This window comes from Saimiri boliviensis, chromosome 11, assembly GCF_048565385.1.
Source record: "Saimiri boliviensis isolate mSaiBol1 chromosome 11, mSaiBol1.pri, whole genome shotgun sequence".
NCBI lineage: Eukaryota > Metazoa > Chordata > Mammalia > Primates > Cebidae > Saimiri > Saimiri boliviensis.
Genome location: NC_133459.1, coordinates 51,408,874 through 51,435,583, shown reverse-complemented (window position 1 = coordinate 51,435,583; position 26,710 = coordinate 51,408,874). Strand labels below are relative to the sequence as shown.

Below are 26,710 nucleotides of genomic sequence, written 5' to 3'. Positions count from 1 at the left end.
GCGTGAGCGGGCGGGGAGGGGGGCGGGGAGCGGGCGGGGCGGGGCGGGGAGCGGGCGGGGCGCGGCGGGGAGCGGGCGGGGCGCGGCGGGGCGGGGCGCGTCCTGAGGGGCTGGGAGCGTTGGCGCGCCCGCGGCTGCCGAAGCCCTCATTTGCGGACCTGGGCGTGGGACTGCGTCAGCAGGTCCCATCTCTGAGTCTGTGCCCTGGTTCTGTACAGCGAGCGGGAGTAGGTCTGCAGTGGCGCCTGAGACCGAGAGGAGGGTTGGCCGGAAAGCGGATTCACGAAGGGGCATCCTGAGGAGATCCCCTGGAGTTCGTGTTAGAATTGGCCTGTGTCCTGTTACCGGTGGCAGTTGTGACAGTGAATTCATGAATTAAAACTCACAGGACACCAAAAAAGCGGGGATGGGCAGGATCTCACACACGGATACAGTGCCTAAATCAAAAAGCCCAGGCTCCGTCACCAGCTACCTGACCTTCTTTTTTAATTTTGTCAACAAGAGTTCTCCGAAAAGGAATTTGGAGGACCGAGACTTTATTCCAGCAAACCGGGGAGAAACCACCTTCCATGTTTGTTTGTTGGAGACGGAGTCTCTCTGTCACCAGGCTGGAGCGCAGTGGCGTGACCTCGACTCACTGCAACCTCCGCCTCCCGGGTTCAAGCGATTCTCCTGCCTCAGCCTCCCGAGTAGCTGGGATTGAGTAGCCGGAATTACAGGCGCGCACCCCTACACCGAACCACTGTCTGTATTTCTAGTAGAGACAGGGTTTCACCATGATGGCCAACATGGTCTCGATCTGCTACCTCGGCCTCCCAAAGTGCTGGGATTACAGGCGTGAACCACCGCGCCCGGCCAATTTTTGCTTTTGAGAAAGGTCTCACTCTGTTGCCCAGGTTAGAGTGTGTGATGTGATCATAGCTCACTCAAACTCCCGGGTTCAAATGGTTCTCCTGCCTTGATCTGCCAAGTAGCTGGGACTACAAGCGTGAACCACCATACCTGGCTAGTATTTATTTATTTATTTATTTATTTTTGAGATGGAGTCTTGCTCAGTCGCCCAGGATGGAGTGCAGTGGTGTGATCTCAGCTCACTGCAACCTCCACCTCTCAAGTTCGAGAGATTCTCCTGCCTTTGCCTCCCAAGTAGCTGGGTTTACAAGCACCCACCACCACACCAGGCTAATTTTTGTTGTTGTTGTTGTTGTTTTTCGAGATGGAGTCTCACGCTGTCACCAGGCTGGAGTGCAGTGGCCTCTGCTCACTGCAACCTCCGCCTCCTGGGGTTCAAGCAATTCTCCCTGCCTCAGCCTCTCCAGTAGCTTGGATTACAGGCACCTGCTGCCACGCCCAGCCTTTTTTGTATTTTTAGTAGGGGTGAGGTTTCAGCATGTTGGCCAGATCTGCTCCCCTTGGCCTCCCAAAGTGCTGGGATTACAGGCGTGAGCCACCACACCTGACCAATGGTTTCTTCTTTTAAGGACACCAGTTGTACTGGATTAGGACCCACCCTTATAATCTCATTTTAATTTAATTGCTTCTTTATAAAGACCTCACCTCCAAATATAGTCACATTCTAATGTACTGGGGTGTTAAGACTTCAATATGTAAATCTGGTGACAGGGAGGGACACATTTTAGCCTGTATGGGTTAACATTAACCTGTTCGTTTTATATTATTTATTTTTTGGAGAAAGGATCTGACTCTCTCGCCCAGTCTAGAGTGCCATGGCAGGATCTCTGCTCACTGCAGCCCTGACCTCCCAGGTTCAAGAGATCCTCCCATCTCAGCATCCCAAGTAGCTGGGATTACAGCTTTGTACCACCATGCTGGGCTAATTTTTAAATTTTTTTTTTTTTTTTGTAGAGATAAGGTCTCACTATGTTGCCCAGGCTGATCTCAAAGTCCTGGGCTCAAGCCATCCTCCCACCTTGGTCTCACAAAGTGCTGGGATTATAGACGTGAGCCACAGCACCTGGTTGCATTAACCTCTTTAAAGTATGAAATTAAATCAAACCTAAAGCTGTTGGACTCTAAATTATTTCAAGTCTTGAGAGAGATGTGGCCATGTGGCCTGAGTCATGCAGCACGGAGCTGCAACTTCTGCTTTTTCCTGTAAATCGTTAGGAAAAACCTTGTGGCATCAGAGATAAGACCACCTCAGATCCTTCTCACAGAACATGAAAGCACTCTTCCTTAGAATGTAGCAAGCTATGACCAATGAAATCACTGTAATGTATATACTGGCCTTGTACAGAAAATATTGTAACCCTGCTAAACCTCCCTGCTTCCATCTACATAAGTAAAACCTTAATTCCCCCATTTCGGAGCATTGGGCCCATTCCCTTGCAGTCTGTATTTCCTGGATGGTTATTATCAAACGTCATGCTCCAATAAACTCAATACTTAATATTTTCGGAGTCTCATTATTTAAGATGGGCAAAAGTATGAGAGGGGAAGTCCTCTAATTCCTCCCCAACTTTTCTGTAAAGTCTGTAACATGCAGCCTCGTGTCCTAGATCCTTTAGGGAATTAAGGAATTAAAGTTGTGTCCAATAGTTACAGAAAGGAACATGGAGGGATGGCCAGGTGATCTATAATCTGAATTAATTCGCTAGACACAGGGACATAGAGTTGGAAGTGACCAGAATAGATACAAACCCTAATTATTAGCCAGCTATGTGTGCACATCGGTAGTTCCAGCTATTCAGGGGCTGAGGTGGGAAGATCACCTAATCCTAGGAGGTTGAGGCTGCGGTGAACCATGATCATGCCACACTGCACTCCAGCCTAGGTGACAGAGTGAGACCCTATAGCAAAATAATAATAATAATAATAATAATAATAATAATAATATTGAAAGACACAGGGAGGAACTCAGAGTTTCCCATTAGATACAGGAAGGGGATTAGGCCTCAGTTTTGTTTAAATTTTATTGGACATAGGCTAGATGTGATGGCTCATGCCTGTAATTCCAGCACTTTGGGAGGCCATGGTGGGCAGATCAACTGAGGACAGGAGTTTGAGACCAGCTTGACCAACATGGTGAAACCCCATCTCTACCAAAAAATAGAAAAATTAGCTAGGCATTGGTGGCACATGCCTGCAGTCTCAGCTACTTGGAAGGCTGAGGTAGGAGAATCACTTGAATCAGGGAAGTGGAGGTTGCAGTGAGCTGAGATTGCACCACTGCACTCCAGCCTGGGCAACAGAGTAAGACACTTTCTCAAAACAAAACAAAACAAAAAAATGTAATGAGCATAGTAATGACTTCGGCAAGCTGGAAGATTTTGGTGATAATCAAAAATAATAACTACTACTGTTAACATTGAAGGGTCTTGACTATGAGCTGTCCAGGTTCTTAGCATGTTGAACAAATAATTGGGCAAAATGCACAAACAAAGCAATGGAAGACAAAATCATATATTTACTGAAGTGAAAGTATACGCCACAGAGTGGGAGCAGGCTGCAGCAAGCAGCTCAAGAGCCCTGGTTGCAAAATCTTCTAGGGTTTAAGTCCCTTTAGAGGTTTCCTATTGGTTACACCCTATGTATATGAAGACTTCGTGGTATGGTTTAGCTGTGTCCTCACCCAAAATCTCACCTTGAATTGTAATGATCCCCACATCTCAAGGGCAGGATCAGGTGAACATAATAGAATACTGGAGGCAGTTTCCCCCATACTGTTCTTGTGAGACTGAATGAGCTCTCTCATGTGATCTGACAGGGGTTTTTTTGGTTTTGTTTTTCTTTTTGTTTTGTTTGTTTTTTGAGATGGGGTCTCGCTCTGCTGCTAGGCTGGAGTGCAATGGCCCCTGGCCTATTAGGAGATTTTTTTATTACTGATTTAATAATCTGTGTACTATTTATATGTTTATTCAGATTTTCTATTTCTTTGTGATTTAGTATTAGTAAATTTTGTCATTCTAGAATTGTACCTTTCATCTGGATTATCCTATTTTTTGGCATACAATTATTCATACTACTCTCTTATAATCCTTGTCATTTCTATAGAACTTGTAGCAATCTCCCCACTTTTATTTCTGATTTTAGTAACTTAAGTCTTCACTCTTTTTTCTTAGTTCATCTAGCTAAAGTTTTCTTGATTTTGTTGATCTTTTCAAAGAATAAACATTTGATGTTATTAATGTTATTAATTTTCTATTGTTTTTCTATTCTCTATTTCATTCATCTTTGCTCTAATCTTTGTTATTTCCTTCTAAAGCTTTGGGTTTAGTTTGTTTTTCTAGTTCCTTAAGTTGCAAAATTTGGTGGTTGATTTTACATCTTTCTTTCTTTTTTTTTTTTTTTTTGAGATTGAGGGAGGGAGGAAGGGAAGAAGGGAGGAAGAGAGGAAGAAGCAATTTTACGTTTCTTATTTCTTTCTTTCTTTTTTGAGACAGAGTCTCACTCTGTCACCCAGGCTGGAGTGCAGTGGTGCCTCTCAACTCACCGCAACCTCTACCTCCTGAGTTCAAGTGATTCTCCTGCCTCAGACTCCCAAGTAGCTGGGATTGCAGGTGCCTACCACCACGCCCAGCTAATTTTTGCATTTTTCGTAAAGATGGGGTTTCACCATATTGGTCAGGCTGGTCTCAAACTCTTGACCTCAAATGATCCGCCTGCCTCAGCCTCCCAAAGCGCTGGGATTACAGGCATGAGCCACCACACCTGGCCTGTTCTATCCATTTTTGAGAGTGAAATATTAAAGTCTCCAACAATTATTGTAGAACTGTCTGTTTCTCCATTCATTTCTCTCCGTTTTTGCTTCCTATATTTTGATGATCTGTCATTGGTGTATAAATGTTTGTAATAGTAATACCTTTTTGCTGTATTTAATATTTTATTCATATATACTGCTCTTCTTTGTCTCTCGTAAACTTTTAAAATTTAAAGTGTATTTGCCTGACATGAGTATAGCCATTCCTGCTCTTTTTTGGTTACTATTGCATAGAATATCTTTTTCCATCCTTTCACTTTCAACCTATTTATGTCTTTGAATCTAAAGTGAGCCTCTTGTAGACATTATATAGTTGGATCTTTTTTTTTTTTTTTTTTTTTTTTTTTTTTGAGACGGAGTTTCGCTCTTGTTACCCAGGCTGGAGTGCAATGGCGCGATCTCGGCTCACCGCAACCTCCGCCTCCTGGGTTCAGGCAATTCTCCTGCCTCAGCCTCCTAAGTAGCTGGGATTACAGGCACGCGCCACCATGCCCAGCTACTTTTTTGTATTTTTAGTAGAGACGGGGTTTCACCATGTTGACCAGGATGGTCTCGATCTCTCGACCTCGTGATCCACCCGCCTCGGCCTCCCAAAGTGCTGGGATTACAGGCTTGAGCCACCGCGCCCGGCCAGGATCTTTTTTTAGATTTTTTTTTTTGCTTTTATTATTACTTTTAATTGGCACATATTAGTTAGTGAATGAAAATGTAAATAAGACCCCAACCTCTCCAGGTGAGATGGACTTTCTGTGGCTGATAGAGACAGCAAATAAGATAACAGGAATACAGTGGCCACGGTGAGTGAAAGAAGGGCATTCATGCACTTGTTATTCTCAGATAGGGTAGTCCCAAACAAACATCCTGTTTGCATCTCTGAGCTAAGAGGGTTACTATAATGGGAGCTCAGAGAGTTCCTATAATGGGAGGGTTCCTATAGGGTTTCTATAATGTGACCTGAAAACTCTTCCCACTAGCCTGAAAGGAGCACCCAACAGACATTCCTGGTTTTTAGACTTAGAAACTACCCAAATGTTCTTACATTTAAGTCTTTAACCCATCTTCAGTTAATTTTTTTATACGGTGAAAGGAAGAGGTCCAGTTTCAATAAACAAACCTAGGAAATAGCATTCTGGACGTTGGCTTTGGCAATGAATTTACGACTAAGTCTCCAAAAGCAAATGCAACAAAAACAAAAATTGAAAAAAGAAAGAAAGAAAATGAAGCTTTCTCTTTTTCCTCCACAGATCTCGTGGTCTTTTGTTAACATTTCTTGGCAGGGAAGATGGGATACAAAGCGGCCCCAAGCTCCTTCCAAGCATTATCTGGACGAATGCATCAGCACCTGCAAAAGCCCCTTGAGCTCAGCTGTCATCCATCTACATTGAGGTGAAATCAGGTAAGCCCTCTCTGATCCAAGACCTCAGATTTTTAGGTGAAAGTCTTGGAGACTTTGTTTTCCTCAGAGAGCCTGGCCCTATGGGCCCTGCGGGAAATATTCATACTTTGTGAGGTACACTCACATTTTTGCAAGGTACGCTCATGCTTTGTGAGGTATGCTCACGTTTCTGATTTTGAGGATGTTCACATTTAAGGGCAATGGAAGGGATGCCTTCATCAGGTGAGTGCAGTGGGTCAGTGCATTAGGTCTAGTTTCTCTGTTGTAACTTCTGAGTACATTTGATATAATTTCTGTGTACATGAAAAACCTTTACAACCTGTATGTAGGCTGTGGGCTGAAATATGGCTTTGGAGCAGTCTGATAGAAACTCTCTGCAAGACTCCTTCTGGTTTATAATCTTCAATAAGATTGAATAAAATGAACTTTAATGCTTAACCATTTGACGTTTTTTTTTTTTTTTTGAGACGGAGTTTTGCTCTTGTTACCCAGGCTGGAGTGCAATGGCGCGATCTCGGCTCACCGCAACCTCCGCCTCCTGGGTTCAGGCAATTCTCCTGCCTCAGCCTCCTGAGTAGCTGGGATTACAGGCACACGCCACTATGCCCAGCTAATCTTTTGTATTTTTAGTAGAGACGGGGTTTCACCATGTTGACCATGGTTGGTCTCGATCTCTCGACCTCGTGATCCACCCGCCTCGGCCTCCCAAAGTGCTGGGATTACAGGCTTGAGCCACCGCGCCCGGCCATTTGACGTTTTTTAATCGACAGGCCATGTTCTAAGGGAATGGTCTCTGACCAGCCACCTTCTGATAATCTGGTGGCTTTCGTGTTAAAACAAACAATTAAAAACTATGGAGAAATTCCTACACTTATTTAAGGCTTTAGATTAAGTTAGCCCAGGAAAGTTCAAAGACATGCCAAGATATTTTCTGGAACTCCAGCTGGCTGGATATTATGGCCCATTCTTGTGCACATTTTTAAACTGATGGGCAACTTACTTCAAGGAAAATTCAGAGCTCAAATGATCAACCTGCAACTACAGAGTTAAAATGTGGAGTCTTCTAAGTTCTCTCTCTCACTACATTTTTCAGCGACTACTTTGAATCTGTTGACTTTTCTACTGATGTTGAGTTAAAACTTAACTGTTTATGATATTACTAATTCAAGGCTACATAGAGATTTTGTTTTTTTTATACAATTCAGCTGGTTCTAGTTAAAATGTAAACACTCAAAATTTAACCATAAACTCATTTGAAACTGAAGGGAAAAGAAGGGGCAAAATAGGTTGTTTGTTTGTTTGTTTGTTTGTTTGTTTGTTTTAAGATGGGGTTTCACCATGTTGGTCAGGCTGGTCTTGAACTCCTGACCTCAGGTGATCCGCCCGCCTTGGCCTCCAAAGTGCTTGGATTATAGGCGTGAGCCACCATGCCCGGCCGCAAAATAGGTCTTTAAAATCAAACTGCAGTGAAAATATGTGGGCTTACTAATTCACAAACACTCTTTTTTTTTTTTTTTAAAAGACATTTATCCAGCATCACGATCAGACTATTACATTTAGCAATCAACAGCATGGATGCCAAAAAAAAAAAAGAAAAAGAAAAAGAAAAAAATCTACATTAAAACCCTTTGTTGGAATGCTTTACACTTTCCATAGAACAGAAACTAAAATAACCTGTTATACAATTAGTCACAAATACAGTCCTCGAGTTTTTTGCCCATACACGTGAGTATTTGTCTAAATCACATCTTCTTTGTAGCAGCTAGGCCCTGCCACCACTGTGCTTGGCTGAGTTCACAAATCTGTTGTAACCTGTAGCTTCCCTGTCACTTCTCCGGCTCTCCTCTCCTGCTAAGCTTTGTTTCCTAATTAAAATCTTCTGCCACTGCCATAGCCACTGCTGCTACTGGAACCGCCATAGCCACCTTGGTTTCGTGGTTTGGCAAAGTATTGGCCGCCACCACCACAGGGGCCAGAGCTTCTGCCTCCAAAGTTTCCTCCCTTCATGGGTCCAAAATTTGAAGACTGATTGTTGTAACTGCCAAAATCATTGTAGCTTCCACCACCTCCAAAATTGCCTCCATCATTACCAAATCCATTATAGCCATCCCCACTGCCACCATATCCACCACCACCATGGCTGCCACCAAAGCCACCACGACCACTGAAGTTTCCTCCACGACCAAAGTTGTCATTCTCACCGAAACCACCTCTACGACCACCACCAAAGTTTCCAGAACCACTTCGACCTCTTTGGCTGGATGAAGCACTAGCCATCTCTTGCTTTGACAGGGCTTTCCTAACTTCACAGTTGTGGCCATTCACAGTATGGTATTTCTGAATGACAGTCTTATCCACGGAGTCATGGTCATCAAAGGTTACAAAGACAAAGCCCCTTTTCTTGCCACTGCCTCTGTCAGTCATGATTTCAATCACTTCAATTTTTCCATACTGTTCAAAATAATCTCTTAGGTGATGTTCTTCAGTGTCTTCTTTTTTTTTTTTTTTTTTGAGACAGAGTTTCACTCTTGTTACCCAGGCTGGAGTGCAATGGCGCGATCTCGGCTCACCGCAACCTCCGCCTCCTGGGTTCAGGCAATTCTCCTGCCTCAGCCTCCTGAGTAGCTGGGATTACAGGCATGCACCACCATGCCCAGCTAATGTTTTGTATTTTTAGTAGAGATGGGGTTTCACCATATTGACCAGGATGGTCTCGATCTCTTGACCTTGTGATCCACCCTCCTCGGCCTCCCAAAGTGCTGGGATTACAGGCTTGAGCCACCACTCCCGGCCCAGTGTCTTCTTTAATGCCACCAACGAATATTTTTTTCACAGTTAAGTGGGCACCTGGTCTTTGAGAAACTTCTCTTGAGACAGCTCTCTTTGGTTCCACAACTCTTCCATCCACTTTGTGTGGCCTTGCATTCATGGCTGCATCCACCTCCTCCACAGTTGCATACGTGACGAACCCAAAGCCCCTGGAGCGCTTGGTGTTTGGATCTCTCATTACCACACAGTCTGTGAGCATTCCCCATTGCTCAAAATAGCTCCTCAGGCTCTCATCGGTTGTTTCAAAGCTCAGCCCTCCAATGAAGAGCTTCCTCAGCTGTTCTGGCTCTTTAGGAGACTCTGACTTAGACATGATCGCAGGGAGAATAGAGACTTTAATGATGCTTCTTCGGCGGCGTCCAGGGGCAGAAAGGCCACTCATTTATTTTTAAGTCAATTTGGTGGTACCAAGTAGATACAACAGATACTGATATGTTCATGTATGTAAACACATCTAGATACATATAAATAAAGATCTTATAGCTTTCAAAATTTTGATCCCTCATTAGATGGCCTATTGGAGCAAATAAAGTTTAGCCATAAAAGCAAGTCCTAATTTTATTAAAAAAAAAAAAATCTGGCCGGGCGCGGTGGCTCAAGCCTGTAATCCCAGCACTTTGGGAGGCCGAGGCGGGTGGATCACGAGGTCGAGAGATCGAGACCATCCTGGTCAACATGGTGAAACCCCGTCTCTACTAAAAATACAAAAAAAATTAGCTGGGCATGGTGGCTCGTGCCTGTAATCCCAGCTACTCAGGAGGCTGAGGCAGGAGAATTGCCTGAACCCAGGAGGCGGAGGTTGCGGTGAGCCGAGATCGTGCCATTGCACTCCAGCCTGGGTAACAAGAGCGAAACTCCGACTCAAAAAAAAAAAAAAAAAAAAAAAAAAAAAAAAAAAAAAAATCTGGATCCAACTGTCTTTTATAAATCAGTGAGTTTGTATCACCATTTCATGACTAAAATTCTAAAGTGAATGCTATACACTCTTTATTTGTATGTGTGTATGTGTCTAGATGTGTTTACATATATGTACATATCAGTATCTATTTTGTCTACTTGGTACCACCAAATTGACTTACAAATAAATGAGTGTTCCTAAATTAGTAAATCCAAATATTTTCCATTCTCATGCTACTGAAGTAAATATTTAATAAATAAGCTGGGTTTAAAATTGTTGATAAAATGAAGACATTTCAGAATTGAAATGTCTTCAGAATTGTCAGCATACATTTTTGCCTGAGTTTACTGGTTTAACAGTTTTATATTTGCCTTTGCTAGATATCTTAAGGTGTCGGAGTTTGGCACAAAGTTTATAAAACTATAAATCCAGCCCAAAATATAATGATTTTTGTTTGTGTGACTTTTTGATAATCAAGTAGAATTTAATATTATTATTTAATGAAAACAGCTGAATCTTCTGAGTTATTGCCAAAGTACCCACATATTTAACTTTAAAATTCTTACTTAGGTAAATACCTGATAGTCACAGGCTATAAAAGTGGTCAACCAGAAAATAACTTAAAATGATGACTAGTTTTGTCTAGTATCCCAGTTGCCATAAAAAATCTAGGTAAATTTTTTAAAATTAAGTAAAAGTAAAAAAAACAGCCACAAATGTCTATACATAAACTTATGCAATTTAAAATCATAAAGTTATACTAAATTAAATAATAGGGCTGGGTGCAGTGGCTCACAACGATAATCCCAGCACTTTGGGAGACTGAGGTAGGAGGAGTGCTTGAGCCCAGGGGGTAAAGACTGCAGTGCCATGATAGTGCCACTGTGCTATCCCATCTACCCACTAGCTTGGGTAACAGAGTGAGACTCTGTCTCTTAAAACAAAACAAAACAAAACAAAACAAAACAAAACAAAACACCAAAAAAGCAAGAAAAAATAAATTCAATGATCCTAACCCTTGCCTTTTCCTGTACATAAAATAACATTTGACAAAATTAATGATTATTCCTCTGTACTCTATTACCAGCTATACTCTCAGACCAAAACTTTGAGAAGAGTTTTCTCTAATGTAACTTCTGAGCACATATGATGCAACTTCTGAGTACATGAAAAATCTTTACAACCTGTATGTAGGCTGTGGGCTGAAACATGGCTTTGGGGCAGTCTGATAGAAACTCTCTACAAGATTCCTCCTGGTTTATAATCTTCAATAAGACTGAATAAAATGAACTTTAATGCTTTAACCATTTGATGTTTTGTAATTGACAGGCCAGGATTATAGGTGACTTTGGGATCTTTGATATGTCTCCCAGGTAGGAGGTTAGGGGATACAGAATGTGCACTGAATACTATTTGTTGATCTACCCTTAATAAACTAAACAAGGCTGCTGCTGACCTCTGCAAAGGCAGTTTGAGTGGACAATGGGGTTAGAAGCCAGAGACTGACATTCACAAATATTTTTGTGAGCCAACTTATTGAGCACTAAATTGGGACTCAAGTTAAATTTACTCCCATTAAATTGGAGGCACAGGCCAGGCGCAGTGGCTCACCCCTGTAAGCCCAGCACTTTGGGAGGCCGAGGCGGGTAGATCATTTGGGCTCAGGAGTTTGAGACCAGCCTGGCCAACATGGTGAAACCCCACCTCTACTAAAAATACAAAAAAAAAAAAAAAAAATTAGCTGGGCGTGGTGGCACATGCCTGTAATCCCAGCTACTCGAGAGGCTGAGACAGGAGAATCACTTGAACTCGGAGGTGGTGGTTGCAGTGAGCCAAGATGGAGCCACTGCACTCCAGCAAGGGAGACACAGCAAGACTTCGTCTCAAAAAAAAAAAAAAAAAAAAATGTGAGGCACAAATGGGTGGTGAGGCAGTGAAGTTCCGTGAATATACACAACGCTCAAGGGACTCATGAAATGTCATTTCATTTAAAAAATGAAATTGAGCATATGTGCAAACAAGGTTCACATACCCTTTAATTTTCACATTGCCGGGCGCGGTGGCTCAAGCCTGTAATCCCAGCACTTTGGGAGGCCGAGGCGGGTGGATCACAAGGTCAAGAGATCGAGACCATCCTTGTCAACATGGTGAAACCCCGTCTCTACTAAAAATACAAAAAATTAGCTGGTCATGGTGGCGCGTGCCTGTAATCCCAGCTACTCAGGAGGCTGAGGCAGGAGAATTGCCTGAACCCAGGAGGCGGAGGTTGCGGTGAGCCGAGATCGCGCCATTGCACTCCAGCCTGGGTAACAAGAGCGAAACTCCGTCTCAAAAAAAAAAAAAAAAAAAAAAATTTCACATCACCACGAGGTAGTCACTACTATTATCACAATTTTACAAGATTAAAACACTAACGCTGGGAGGTTGACAGAGTTACCCCAAATCACACTAAGGAGCTGGGCTCCCCACCCCCGCTCAAGTCTCCCTGTCCCCAGGCATCGCGGACGGTAGCAGCAGCCCCTCGGGCCTGTAGGTGGAGCACCTGGCGAAGGCTTAGCCCGCCGCCGGAACTGCGAGCTTTCAGCAGGAGCCCAGACGGTGCCGGCCCGAGAAACACCTTCCCTCCAATCTACAGCCCGGATGCTGCGCGTCCTGTGCCTCCTGCGCCCCTGGAGGCCCCTTTGGGCCCGCGGCTGCGCTTCCGAAGGGGCGGCCGGGGGCGCCGAGATCCAAGTGCGCGCCCTGGCGGGTTCCGACCAAGGTAAATGCGCTGGCCAGAGGAGCGCCCGGGACGCGGCTGGGACGAGGCCGGGGCCGAAGGCAACCGGGGGCGGGCAGAACGGCCGCTCAGGGCGTTGGAAGATTCGATCCCCAGTCCCTCCCTCCCAGTTCTAGGTGCCCCAACCTGCCCCAGGGCGGAGAGGTGGGCGGCCGCCGCAGTGGCTGGGGGCCTCTGGCAACCTCAGTCTCCTCAAAGGCCCTTTGGGGGTCCTCCTACTGCGTGGAAGGGGAGAGGGGTCTGCAAGGGTAGGACTGGGCCCTGCGTCTCCCCCACCACCGCCAGGAACGTTCAAGTGCTCGTTCCCTCCCCCGCCTTGGGTCGTGGCCCCGTTTGGGGGCGGAGGCAGCAGAACCAATCCCTCGGGGCGTGCGGCGACAGCTGGGAGCCCAGCACGGCGGGCGGAGCGAGTAGGGTGCCGCTCCAGCCTTGCGCCTGCCCTGGGCTGCTCGCGAACTTTTGCGTCCTTCTGGCTCCAGGGGAAAGTTCGCTGCTTCTCTGCCTTTTGGCCAAGATCGAGGATAGTGTGGAGGGGGAAGTTCGCGGGTCACTGGCGTTCCTCCAATCGCGTGTTGCGTTTTTGTTGTTGTTTGGACTTCAGGATCATTCGATGGTGCTAATAACGCTCCTCAGTCCTCTGCTCCTAACCGTCAGGGCTAGGCGCTTCTCCTGCCTTGAGTCTCCTCCCCCATCTCATCCCCTGTCCCCTGCGTTTGATACACAGATGACATTGTACTGTACATTTCATTGTATTGCTTCGTTTTTACCCCTTGACACTAAGTTTGAAGAGGGGCTTTGCCATAAAATCCAGTTCCTTGCTCCCTGTTGCTGCCCACTATTCCCAAGTGTGCATTTACCACCCTCAGTGGACACGGACAGGCCACCTGGTATCTCACAGCAATTATTAAGAATTACCTTAGGAATTAATTAGTGAGAATTACCTTGACCAGGTGGGATTGCTAGACCTTATACCCCATGCTTAGTTCACTACCCAACTGACAGCAGCTCTTACCTTAAGATAGTCAAGATTATTTTCCCCACTTTACAGAGTAAAAAACGGAGGCACAAAAGCTTAAGTTATTTGAACCAGGTCTGATTTCAAGGCCTGTGTTCTCAACCATTAGGTAATCACTAGTAATTCTAGTCATTAATCACTTCTAGTATTTCTAGTAATTACTTGTAATTCAGTGATGCAAAACACAGACTTGTACATCTGTAAATACAAAATTATCATGGGTTAAAGACCTTTAGGCTCACTTGCAAATATTGGGAATAATTTTTATCCAAAAAAGAATGACAACGATCAGCAGATTAAGCCTCTGCCCCTGCCAGAGGGCACAAAGGGCAGGGAAAGTCAGTGAGAGAAGGAGAGACAGAAACCAAGGTGACAGTGTGGAGGAGCCATGGGGACAAGATCACACACAGAGGCCTCACAGGGAATGAGTTGGGGTCATTTGATGTCCATGTTGGAAGCTGCGGGTTCTGCGGTCCACTGGGGCTGGTGGCACCAAAGCACTGTTACATTTTACCTGCTGCCCTTGAGCTTGAGGTTGGCTGCTTAACTCTTCACTGCTCTTCAGCAGCTTTATTTCTCATACAGTCATGTGTTGCTTTACAACAGGGCTACATTCTGAGAAATGCATCATTAGGCGATTGTGATTATTGTGGGAGCATCACAGTGTGTACCTACACAATCCTAGATGGGATATCCTTCTGCACACTGAGGCTATGTGGGGTATAGCCTGTTGCTCCTAGCATACAAACCTGGTCAGCACGGTCCTGGGCTGAATACTATAGGCAGCTGTAACACAATGGTTAAGTATTTGTGCATCAGAAAAAGCACAGTAAAAATACAGTCTAAAAGATTTAAGATTTTTTAAGCAGTTTACCTGTATTGGACAATTACCATAACTGGAGCTTGCAGAAGCCCTAGGACAGCAGTGCTGGTTTGGCACCAGGAACTGGTTTCATGGAAGACAGTTTTTCCATGGACTTGCGGGGGTGGTAGGGAGCAGATGCTTTGGGGATGAAACTGTTTCACCTCAGATCATCAGGCATTATATTCTCATAAGGAGCTTGTAGCAACCTAGATCCCTCACAGGCACAGTTCACAATAGCATTCGCACTCCTAAGAGACTCTAATGCCACCACTCATCTGAAGCAGGTGGAACTCAGGCAGCAATTCAAGCCATAGGGAGCTGCTGTCAATACAGATGAAGCTGCTTACCTCCTGTTGTGTGGCCCAGTTCCTAGCAGGCCACAGACTGGGATGGGTCCACAACCCGGGGGTTTGGGACCCCTGACCTAGGACTTACTGTACACTACTGCAGACTTTATAACACTGTACACCTAGGCTACACTAAATTCGCTTTAAAAGTGTTTCTTTCTTCAATAATAAATTAATCTTAGCTTACTGTTTTTACTTTATAAACTTTTTAATTTTTTCAACATTTTGACTCTTGTATTAACCCTCTTAGCTTAAAACACAAACACATTGTACAGCTGTACAAAAAATATTTTCTTTCTTTAGATCCTTATTTTATAAGCTTTTTAAAATTTTAATTCTTAAACTTTCTTTGTTAAAAACTAAGACACATTAGCTGGGCATGGTGGCGCATGCCTGGGGCTGATGGCACCAGAGCACTATTGCATTTTACCTGCTGCCTAGCCTCAGGAGGCTGAGGCAGGAGAATTGCCTGAACCCAGGAGGCGAGATCGCACCATTGCACTCCAGCCTGGGTAACAAGAGCGAAACTCTGTCTCAAAAAAAAAAAAAACTAAGACACAAGCACACACATGAGCTTAGGCCTATCACTGCCTTCCACCTCCACATCTTGTTCCACTGGAAGGTCTTCAGGACAATAACATGCAATGGAGCTGTCATCCCCTGAAATGACAATCAGCAACACCTACTGAAGGAGCTGCCTGAGGCTGTGTTACACTGAACGTTTTTTTCTTTTTTCTTTTTTTTATTTATTTATTATTATTATTTTTTAATTGAGATGGAGTTTCGCCCTTGTTACCCAGGCTGGAGTGCAATGGCCTGATCTCAGCTCACCGCAACCTCCGCCTCCCGGGTTCAGGCAATTCTCCTGCCTCAGCCTCCTGAGTAGCTGGGATTACAGACACGCGCTGCGATGCCCAGCTAATTTTTTTGTATTTTTAGTAGAGACGGGGTTTCACCATGTTGACCAGGATGGTCTCGATCTCTTGACCTCATGATCCACCCGCCTCGGCCTCCCAAAGTGCTGGGATTATAGGCGTGAGCCACCACACCCGGCCCCGTTTTTTTCTTTTTTTAAGTAGGAGGTGCAGTGGCTCACCTGGCTCACTCTTGTAATCCCAGCACTTTGGGAGGCCAAGGAACGCAAATTGCTTGAGCCCAGCCTGGGAACCATGGTGAAACCCATCTCTACAAAAAATACAAAAATTAGTCAGGCATGGTGGTGCGTACCTGTAGTCCCAGCTACTCAGGAGGCTGAGGTGGGAGGATGGCTTGAGCCGGGAAGGTCAAGCCTGTCCAATATTGAGGATTCCTGATATTTGCAAGTGAGCCCAAAGGTCTTTAACCTGTGAGTGAGCCACGATCATTTCACTGCACTCCAGCCTGGGCAACAGAGTGAGACCCTGTCACAAAAAAATTAAAAATAAAAAGTAGGAGTACATTCTAAAATAATGGTTAAAAATAATATAGCAAATATGTCGTGGACCGTCCGGACGGGTAGGCACGTCTGCCCGGGGGTCTCTCAACCTGCAAGAGGGTCCCAATACCTGGAAGAGGGAGTGCGCCTGAGAAAATAATAAAGACAGAGAGAGAGAAAGCGAGGCGTCTGGAGGGCTGGTAGGCTGTGCCTAAACAGCAAATTTTATTTTTCAAATGCCAGGAATAAATACACTTTCTTGGCTCTGGTTTACGTCATAGCAAGAGGAATGTAAATGTATGCCTCACATGGCCTATACAATAGAGAAATCAGATACACAATGGTTGCAAGAGGAAATGCAAATGTATACCTTACATGGCCTATACAATTGAAAAGTCAGATACACAATCAGTGGTTGTAAAAAGTAACAGAATTTCCTGTAATCACAAAGCTTGTTTGCATCCAGACATTATTCCTCCTGGCTGCAGGTATCTCCGGTTTGATCTTGTTTTAGAACTGAGATGTGAAAAGGTTTTCTGGTTTTGCTAATCAGAATATCTCTTAACCGGATTCTCCTTTGTCTACTCCTAACTCAACTTAACTCAATTTCCCCATTCAGGAATCTCTGAGTCAGGAATCAAAGCCATCCCTTATGGTGGCATTTGCTTTGCAAATATCGACAGTTAAACCATTATCTAGGGTACAAGGCAGTCTGCTAAGTAAGGTTAAATCTTATTCTTAAAGAGTCATAAAAAGGTTAAAAGCAGGAACCGGTTGCTGGCAGGGGGTCACTCAGTCTAGCAGCAACGCATAGTTTTAGGCCCAAACAATATTGTGGTTGATATTAGAAACTGATCATTCATCTTTCTTCCTATATTTCCGGATAGCTCGACTGCCTCCAGTAGGAAACTGTGTTTGGGATCAAACTCACCGTATAGTGAGACTCACGCCTTTTAGGGGTCTCACACGGGAGTGTTCCCCACACAAATATATAAACCCAAAATATAGTCATGTATTATTATCAAGTATTATGTTCTGGGCCTAACTGTACAACTGGTACAATCTGTGGTTTTGTACAACTGGTAACGCAGGCTAGTTTACACCAGCCTCACCACCAGCATTTGAGTGATGCATTGCGCTATGATATTATGACAGCTACAGAGTCACTAGGCAATAGGAATTTTTCAGCTCCATGATAATCTGATGGGATTTACATGTCTTATATGTGGTCTATAGTTGATCAACTAAAACATCATCATGTGGCACATGACTATAATTATGGTTCTCCTTCAGCTCCTTAGCTGGGCATTCAAGGCTCTCCACCACAGCCTGGCCTTTCCATCTTACCTCCTGTACCCATGGGCTCATTGGAAGGTGTGTTCCCTTGTGTTTTGCTCTAGCTGTGCCCCAACTTGGCTCCTCTCCCTTCCTTTCTGCTTATCGAAATCTTTCTGGAACTCCTCTGCTCTGCTGTTCCCTCCCCGACACTGTCCCTTTATGTTTATTGTGTCTGAACTTGTCTCTGTCCTAGGCTGTTAGCTCTTGAGAGTGAGGATTGCCAGCTGGGTCCAGCTGTTATTTGAGCAAATTCTCTTTGTGTGTGGGCGTCCGTTTCCCCTTCTGGGTAGTGAAAGGTTGTTAAACCACTTGTTCTCCACACTACCCTCCAGAGGTTTCTTTTTTTTTCTTTTTTCTTTTTTTAGATAGTGGCACTCTGTTGCCCAGGCTGGAGTGCAGTGGTGCGATCTCGGCTCACTGCAACCTCCACCTCCCTGGTTCAAGCAATTCTGCTTCAGCCTCCCAAGTAGCTGGGACTACAGGTGCGCGCCACCACGCCCAGCTAATTTTTTTGTATTTTTAATAGAGACTGGGTTTCACCGTGTTGGCCAGGATGGTCTCAATCTCTTGACCTCATGATCCGCCCACCTCGGCCTCCCAAAGTGCTGAGATTACAGGTGTGAGCCACCGCACCTGGCCCTTCCAGTAATTTCTGTTGACTCCTACCCATACCACCTAACCTGCGACCCAAGCTATCTGGACAGAAGTGACCCTAGGTCAGCTGCTCAGTGGTATGGTAGGTTTGATAAGAGTGGGAAGGGTGCAGCACAGCCCCATCCCCGCTGCTGGGACCAGAAAGGCAATGTTCCCAGCATCGGGGCTAGACAAAGAACAGCAGGACCTTGGCTGATTCCTCTTGACTTCTCCAGGACCTGGCATGTGGTAGTGCAAAGTGAATGTTGCAGAACTGAATGGTGGCAGCCAAAGACGCCCTGCCTGGCTCCGAGGGGGCTCCCAGCTTAAAGTTCAGACATTGTATTAGGTCCAAGACTGGCCCTAGAGTCTGGGCGTTTTACACAAACTCTGGCTAGACGCTTTTGTGCATTGTCTCTTTTAATCCTAACAATAACCGTTTTATGATTTCGTTTTACAGATCAGGAAATTGAGGGCCAGAAGGGTAAAGTGGCTTGCTCAAGGCCATGGGGCTGGTGTGTGGCTGAGTTGTGGCTTGAGCCAAGGGCTGTAAGATTTGGCAGTCAGTATTCTGAGAGAGATGTAGGTGGAGATAGGAGATGAAGATAAAAGATGAGAGAGAGTCAGCCAGAGAGAATGGAAGGAAAGAACAGGAGAGCAGAGAGAGGAGTTTCTGCCAATCCCAGGACACCACGGCTGTATCAGCTTTCTACTACTACCTAACAAATGACCACAAACTTCATTGCTCAAAGTCACACACATTTATCATGTTGTAGTTTCTGTATGTCAGAAGTCTAGACACAACTTAGCAGAGTTCTCTACTTCAGGTCTTGCCAGGCTGCAATCTGGGAGTTGCCCAGGGCTGTGGTCTCATCCCAGGCCTGATGAGATCTGCTTCCAAGGTCATCAGGTCGCTGATACCGGAATTCACCTCCAGTGGTTGTCGGACTAAAGTCCCATTTTCTTGCTGATAGTTGGCCGGGGGCCACTGTCAGCTCCTAGAGGTTGCCCGAAGTCCTTTGCCACTTGACCCTCTCCTTAGGCCCATGAGTTTCTCTAATAAAACAAAGCCTTTTATGTACTATAACCAAATTACAGAAGTTACATCACCTTTGCCATATAACTTAACCTAATCTTGAGAGTGACATTTTATAACCTTTGCTGTATACTGTTGCTTAGAAGCAATTCACAGGTCCTAGCTACATGCAAGGGGAGGGGATTATTCAGGATGTAAACAAAACATGAGGGCCACTCTGTGGACCTTGGATCTAGACAGTTCTGAAGTTTGTGGGGCTCAGGGCCCTTGACTTCTCTGATCTGGCATCTGTGTATCCACTGCAGTTTCCCTTCTCCAGAGTCACCCCATTTTCTCTCTGGGAGCACTAGAGCTGGAAGCAACCTTATGGTCATCTGCACCCGTTTCTGGAGCCTCCAGAGCTACTGGGCTCTAGGAGCCCTTTGCAGGTTTCTGGGGAGGCTAAGAAAGTCCAGTTTGCCTGAATGTTACAGTTCTCTGCCCCTAGACATAGTTCTATAATTCCTGGCTGAAAACCTTGTCCCTTGAGAGCCCTGAAGCATTCATTGGCCCTTCTGTGTCTGCTCAGATTACACTGAGAATGCCAACTTCATAAACACTGCTCGTTCACAGACAAAGCTGAGGACCCTGGGAGATAGTAATAAAGGGTCTTTGAAGGCCAAAGGATTAGGAAACACTCCTCTGGCCACCTCCTGTATTGCAGTCCTGGCAAGACCTGAAATGTCCATCCTGATATTTCGTAGGAGGAGAAACAGCCTAGAGGGGATGATAGGGGCTTGACCCCCTTCCCAGAGCCCATCTCTCTTCCCCACAGCCCGACTGGATGGTGGGGGTGAGTTGAGGCCAGAGTGGGTGCAAGAGCCAGATTGTGGGGAACTTGTGGTCGGAATTAAGGAGTTGAACTTTATTTTGAGGAAAAGAAGTGGGAAGGGGAGGGACATGGTCAGATTGGGGTTAGAAAGATGACTATGACCCAAGTGTGGGAATGAATATGTGTGTGCTGGGAGGGAGCGAGACTGAGGACTCGAGGTGGGTGATCCGAGGGATGCAGGAAAGAGCCTGGCCCGTGCCAGGTTAGTGGAACTGAGAGGCCTGAGATCTCTTTGAGAGGCTGGATTAGCAGCCCTCAGTGGCTGAGTGCATTTTGTAGGTTAGGGAAGAGTGAGGTGACAGGATCAACTTCTGGGTTGATAGCAAGGTCATTGGCTCACCAAGGGAGATGGACATATCCATTGAAATATTAAGTAGGCATTTGGCTATTCAGGCCTGGGGTGCAGAGAAGAGCTCTGGGCTACTGGGCACACTTGAGAGCCCTGGGTGTACAGGAGGCACATGCACAGGAGCTGTGGAAGGGAGGTCCCTCCAGCCTCTCTTGCCTCAGCTTATCCTGCTCTTCCTCCACCTGAACTCCTCCAGTTTTGGAAGGCACCCTGCAGTCCCACACCTGGGCCCTCTTTGCCGCTCCCTCTGCCTGCAACCAGCTTCTCTCTTGGGCTGCCCTCTTCCTTGCACCTTGCCAATATGCATGCACACACAGGCACATTCACACACACATGCACAAGTAGTCATGCACACACTCACGTAGGCACCCATGCATGCACACTTACACGGACACATGCTTACATTGGCCAATTCCTACTCTGTCCTTTTTCTCCAAGCTCTCATCACAAATAGGAATTATTTAATGTCTGTCTTCTCTGCTAGGCTGTAGGTTCCATGAGGACAGGCCCTGAGTCTGTGCTGGTTCTGGAATCATGGTGTCTAGTAGAGGCCAGCACACACCAAAACATAAATATACAAATGAGTGAGTGAAGAGAATCCCATTGGCCTTAAGGAACTTAGACAATTAAAGTAATTGGGCAGAAGAGAACCTATTGAAGGAGTGGAGAGGCATCACCTGAAAGGAAAATGGGGGCCTGCCAAAGTCAAGGCGGATACGTGTCATTATGCAGCTGTCCAAACCCACAGAGTGTACACTACCAAGGGTGAACCCCAGTGCACACTAGGGCCCCCAGATGGTGACAATGTGTCAGTGTAGGTTCATCAGTTGCACAAATGTGCCTCTGTTGGGGGATGGGGATTGCGGAAGGGGCTGTGCCTCTGTAGGGGCAGGGAGTATCTGTGAACTGCACTGAACTGTATTTTCCACTCCGTTTTTCTGTGACCCTAAAAATGCTCTAAGAAAATCATTTATTTATAAATAATTTTTTTTTTTTGAGATAAGAGTTTTGCTCTTGTTGTCCATGTTGGAGTATGATGACACGATCTTGGCTCACCGCAGCCTCTGCTTCCCAGGTTCAAGCAATTCTCGTGCCTCAGTCTCCTGAGTAGCTGGGATTGCAGGCGCGCACGACCATGCCCTGCTAATTTTGTATTTTTAGTAGAGATGGGGTTTCTCTATGTTGGTCAGGCTGGTCTCTAACTCCCGACCTCAGGTGATCTGCCCACTTTGGCTTCCCAAAGTGCTGGGATTACAGGCATGAGCCACTGGGCCTTGGCTTTTTTTTTTTTTAATTTATTTTTTTAAGAGAGAGTCTTGCTCTGTCACCCAGGCTGGAGTGCAGTGGCACGATCTTGGCTCACTGCAACCTCCGCCTCCTGGGTTCAAGCCATTCTCCTGCCTCAGCCTCCCCAGTATCTGAGATTACAGGCACGCACCACCACATGCCCAGCTAATTTTTGTATTTTTAGTAGAGACAAGGTTTTACCATGTTAGCCAGGCTGGTCTCAAACTCCTGATCCTGTGATCCTCCCACCTCGCCCTCCCAGAGTGCTGGGACTACAGGCATGAGCCGTGCCCAGTCTATATAAATATTCTTTTAAGAAGCCAAAGCAGAAAATGATCAAGAAGGAGTATGTTAATGTCAGCAGAGGACTACAGGCATGAGCCGTGCCCAGTCTATATAAATATTCTTTTAAGAAGCCAAAGCAGAAAATGATCAAGAAGGAGTATGTTAATGTCAGCAGAGGTTTCTGCTGCTGCCAGGTTGAATTAAGAGAAACATGTCCCTTGGTTAGTGATGCGGCTGTATTGGTCATTTTAATGAGAATAATATCTGCTGAGTGATGGGGCTGGAACCTAGACTGGAGAAGGTCTGGATGAAGGGAAGGTAAGAAAGTGACTAAATGAGTATAGAAAACTGCTAAGAAGCTTGGCAGTTGCTGGTGAAAGAAAATTACACAGGTAGGGCAAGGGTTACTGTCTTGCCAAACAGGACAGAACCCCAAGCCTCTATGTAAGATGCTAACTTCTTGTGACAGAGGATCATATTGATTTTCCCTTGTGATTGTCCAATTAGCAAAACCCAGGCTTTGAGAAACCCTACAGGACAAATGCCCCAGGCTTCTCCACAGATAACCTTTGAGGGAAAGACAGGGTTGTGGGGAGCATGTGGGGATTGTAACAGGCTTTAAAAGATACATGGTAATTTTAGAAATGAGCAAGTCTGCCGGGCGTGGTGGCTCAAGCCTGTAATCCCAGCACTTTGGGAGGCCGAGGCAGGTGGATCACGAGGTCAAGAGATCGAGACCATCCTGGTCAACATGGTAAAACCCCGTCTCTACTAAAAATACAAAAAAATTAGCTGGGCATGGTGGCGCATGCCTGTAATCCCAGCTGCTCGGCAGGCTGAGGCAGGAGAATTGCCTGAACCCAGGAGGCGGAGGTTGCGGTGAGCCGAGATCGCGCCATTGCACTCCAGCCTGGGTAATAAGAGCGAAACTCCGTTTCAAAAAAAAAAAAAAGAAAAAGAAATGAGCAAGTCTAACCTATGATACCTAGGGATCCACACCTGGGTGATAAAATTATAAAGAAATGGCAGGTGTGGTGTCTCCTGCCTGTAATCTCAGCACTTTGGGAGGCCGAGGCAGGTGAATCACCTGAGTGAGGTCGGAGTTTGAGACCAGCCTGACCAACATGGAGAAACTCGGTTTGAGTGTGTTACTCCAGTCATCTAGGGCCCAGGCCTTCTGCCTCCAGTCCATAGCCCGGGATTAGGCAGAGCCAGCTTCTGGCCCATGGCTGCCCTGTCTCCTTGCAGGAATCACTGAGATTCTAATGAACAGACCTCATGCCCGCAACGCCTTGGGAAACGTCTTCGTCAGTGAGGTGAGGAAGGGTGGGCTCTAGGGTGGGCTGGGATGGGCTGGGAGGTATCTAACAGGGTGTCCTCTGTAGCTGCTGGAAGCTCTGGCCCAGCTGCGGGAGGACCGGCAAGTGCGTGTCCTGCTCTTCAGAAGTGGAGTGAAGGGTGTATTCTGTGCAGGTAGGTTCTCACCCCTGCCCCCATCCTGGGGCTCTGCAGGGTGCCCACCAGCCTCCAGGGGTTGGGGGAAGCCTTAGATCAGCTCCAGCATGGGACTCATTCCCATTTTACAGATGTGAATGCAGAAACTCAGGAAGGAAAATTCCCTTACCTAAGATCACACAGCTAGTAAGAGGTAGGATAGACTTCAGTTTGAACTTGGCCTCTCTAACCCTTAGATCCTAGTTATTTCTGCTATGCCATGCTTTGTTCTGATCCTTCATGGGGTATATAAGAAAATGGAAAGCCGGGCGCGGTGGCTCAAGCCTGTAATCCCAGCACTTTGGGAGGCTGAGGCGGGTGGATCACGAGGTCGAGAGATCGAGACCATCCTGGTCAACATGGTGAAACCCCGTCTCTACTAAAGATACAAAAAATTAGCTGGGCATGGTGGCACGTGCCTGTAATCCCAGCTACTCAGGAGGCTGAGGCAGGAGAATTGCCTGAGCCCAGGAGGCGGAGGTTGCGGTGAGCCGAGATCACGCCATTGCACTCCAGCCTGGGTAACAAGAGCGAAACTCCGTCTCAAAAAAAAAAAAAAAAAAAAAAAAAAAAAAAAAAAAAAGAAAATGGAGTCCAAGATGGGTGCAGTGACTCATGTCTGTAATCCAGTGCTTTGAGAGGCTGAGGCGGGTAGATCATGAGGTCAGGAGTTCAAGACCAGCCTCACCAAGATAGTAAAACCCTGTCTCTATTAAAAATACAAATATTAGCCAGCCACAATGGCAGGCACCTGTAATCCCAGCTACTCAGGAGGCTGACGCAGGAGAATCACTTGAACCCAGGTGGCAGAAGTTGCAGTGAGCTGAGATTGTGTCACTGCACTCCAGCCTGGGTGACAGAGTGAGACTCCGTCTCAAAAAAAAAAAAAAATGAGCTGGGCATGGTGGCAGGCACCTCTAATCCTAGCTACTGAGGAGGCTGAAGCAGGAGAATCGCTTGAATCTGGGAGGCAGTGACTGCAATGAGCTGAGATCGCATCATTGCACTCCAGCCTGAGGGGAAAAAAAAGAAAAGAAAATGGAGTCCAGAGATGCTCATAAGGTCAGTAGCCAAGATGGAACTCTATGCCCCTTTGCCTACCAATAGGATCTCATTCCCTGTCACCAAAGCCCTCCACTATCCCTGTGTCATTTGGTCCTCACAACTGGACAAGCACCATGAACTTCCATTTTAGAGATTGAAGGAAAAACACACACCAGGCCCACAAGAGGCAAGTCAGCTGCCAGGGGAGCTGAGCTGAGAACCGACTCTGACAGGGTGGTTGGAGAGGGGCCCACAGGGGCTACTGTGATACAGGAGGAGGCTGGGGAGGGATAGGAAATGGGGAGCATGATGCTCAGGAGATTTCAAGGGGAGATGGCTCAGCCCTTAGGTCTGAGCTGTCAGAGTCAGGGTGCCCGGCCTAGGGTCTGTGCTGACAAGCGTGCAGACCAGTCAGCCTGCCCCAGCTTCCCTGGCTGAGGTCTTTACCCTACGCTAGCCTCTTCCTTGGGCTCCATCTCTGACCTCTGTCAAAGTCATGTCATACCTGTTCTTCCTCCCACCATTAGCTTTGCTTATCACCCTCCCAGCTTAGCACAGAGAAGGAAGGGGCTGCATGAGGCTCACTTCTGCCTCACCTAGCTCTAGAATCCTGGGTTAGTTCCTGCCCCTCTGGGCCTCAGTTTCCCCATCTGTCACAAAAGACTTCCAAAGGCTCTCTCAGCTCTGACTTCCTGTAGTCTAGGACTGTAAAAGAGTCTATTTACCCCCTACTCCTGCTCACCCCTGCATCTGGCCTTTGAAGACCCCACCACAGTCACTCTTCCTGCTAAGGGGCTCACTTCTGTTCTCTTTTACTTGACCTTTGACCTCTCAGCCTCCGTGGACCTTGCTGATCCTGCCTGTAAAAATTAGTCAATTAATTTTTAATTTTCTTATTACTTACATATTTTAGAAATTGTGGGCCAGGTGCGGTGGCTCACACCTGTAATCCCAGCATTTTGGGAGGCCAAGGCAGGCGAATCACCTGAGGTCAGGAATTCAAGACTACCCTGACCAATATGGTGAAACCCCATCTCTACTAAAAACACAAAAATTAGCCGAGCATGGTGGCAGGCACCTGTAATCTCAGCTACTCGAGAGGCTGAGGCAGAAGAATTGCTTGAATACAGAACGCAGAGGTTGCAGTGAGCTGGGATTATGCCACTGCACTCCAGCCTGGATGACAGAGCAAGACTCTGTCTCAAAAGATAATAATAATAATGTAACAATAAAAAATAATACAGATAAAAACAACACAGTACAACAGTTTACATAGCATTTACATTGTATTAGGTATTACAAGTAATCTAGAGATGCTTTAGAGCAAGCTTGTCCAACCCTTAGCCTCTGGGCCACATGTGGCCCAGGATAGCTTTGAATTGTGGCCCAACATAAATTTGTAAACTTAAGACATTATGAGATTTTTTTGTGATTTTTTTTTAAAGCTCATCATCAGTTATTGTTAGTGTTAGTGTATTTTATGTGTGGCCCAAGACGATTTTTCCAATGTGGCCCAGGAAAGCCAAAAGACTGGACACTCCTGGCTTAGAGTATACAGGATGATATATGTGCATAGGTCATATTGCAAATACTGCAATATTTTATACAAGGGGCTTGAACATCCATGGATTTTGGTATCTAAGAGGGTCCAGAACCAGTTCCCTACAGATAAGAAGGGACTGTATTTGTTTGAGTCCTTGCTTCCAGCTCTCTTGGGTGTGTACTTAGGACTAGAATCGTATGGCAATTCTGTTTAACTTTTTGGAACTGTTTTCCATAGCAGCTGCATGGGTTTACACTCCCACCAGCAATGCACCAGGGTTTGGCCAACACTTTTTGTTTTAAAACCCATTCTAATAGATGTGAGGTAGTATTTCATTGTGGTTTTGATTTGGATTTTTCTTTTTTTTTTTTTTTGAGACAGAGTTTCGCTCTTGTTACCCAGGCTGGAGTGCAATGGTGCGATCTCGGCTCACCGCAACCTCCGCCTCCTGGGTTCAGGCAATTTTCCTGCCTCAGCCTCCTGAGTAGCTGGGATTACAGGTACGCGCCACCATGCCCAGCTAATTTTTTGTATTTTGAGTAGAGATGGGGTTTCACCATGTTGACC

At 45.9% G+C, this 26,710-nt stretch overlaps 2 protein-coding genes across 5 annotated transcripts in view; one reads left to right on the top strand and one right to left on the bottom strand.

The window, feature by feature from the left end:
* Nucleotides 1-7,703: 7,703 nt before the first annotated feature.
* On the bottom strand, nt 7,704-9,264 carry LOC120366111 (heterogeneous nuclear ribonucleoprotein A1-like). Its single transcript, XM_039474596.2, has 2 exons — nt 8,924-9,264; nt 7,704-8,613 (listed from the first exon to the last, which is right to left on the bottom strand). Exons 1-2 carry the CDS (start codon nt 9,256-9,258, stop codon nt 7,986-7,988), a joined length of 963 nt encoding a protein of 320 aa, XP_039330530.1. The 5' UTR covers nt 9,259-9,264; the 3' UTR covers nt 7,704-7,985.
* Nucleotides 9,265-12,329: 3,065 nt separating this feature from the next.
* Nucleotides 12,330-26,710, top strand: part of ECHDC2 (enoyl-CoA hydratase domain containing 2) — a 29,223-nt gene continuing 14,842 nt past the window's right edge. For 3 of the 4 annotated variants that reach the window (XM_039474208.2, XM_039474207.2, XM_039474204.2), the window contains exons 1-3: nt 12,333-12,604; nt 23,311-23,378; nt 23,448-23,535. In XM_039474208.2, coding sequence (XP_039330142.1) covers nt 12,484-12,604; nt 23,311-23,378; nt 23,448-23,535 — 277 coding nt within the window. In that variant the 5' untranslated portion in view covers nt 12,333-12,483. Of the gene's footprint in view, nt 12,605-23,310; nt 23,379-23,447; nt 23,536-26,710 lie in introns of all 4 variants that reach the window. The other variant, XM_039474206.2, reaches the window with a different exon arrangement.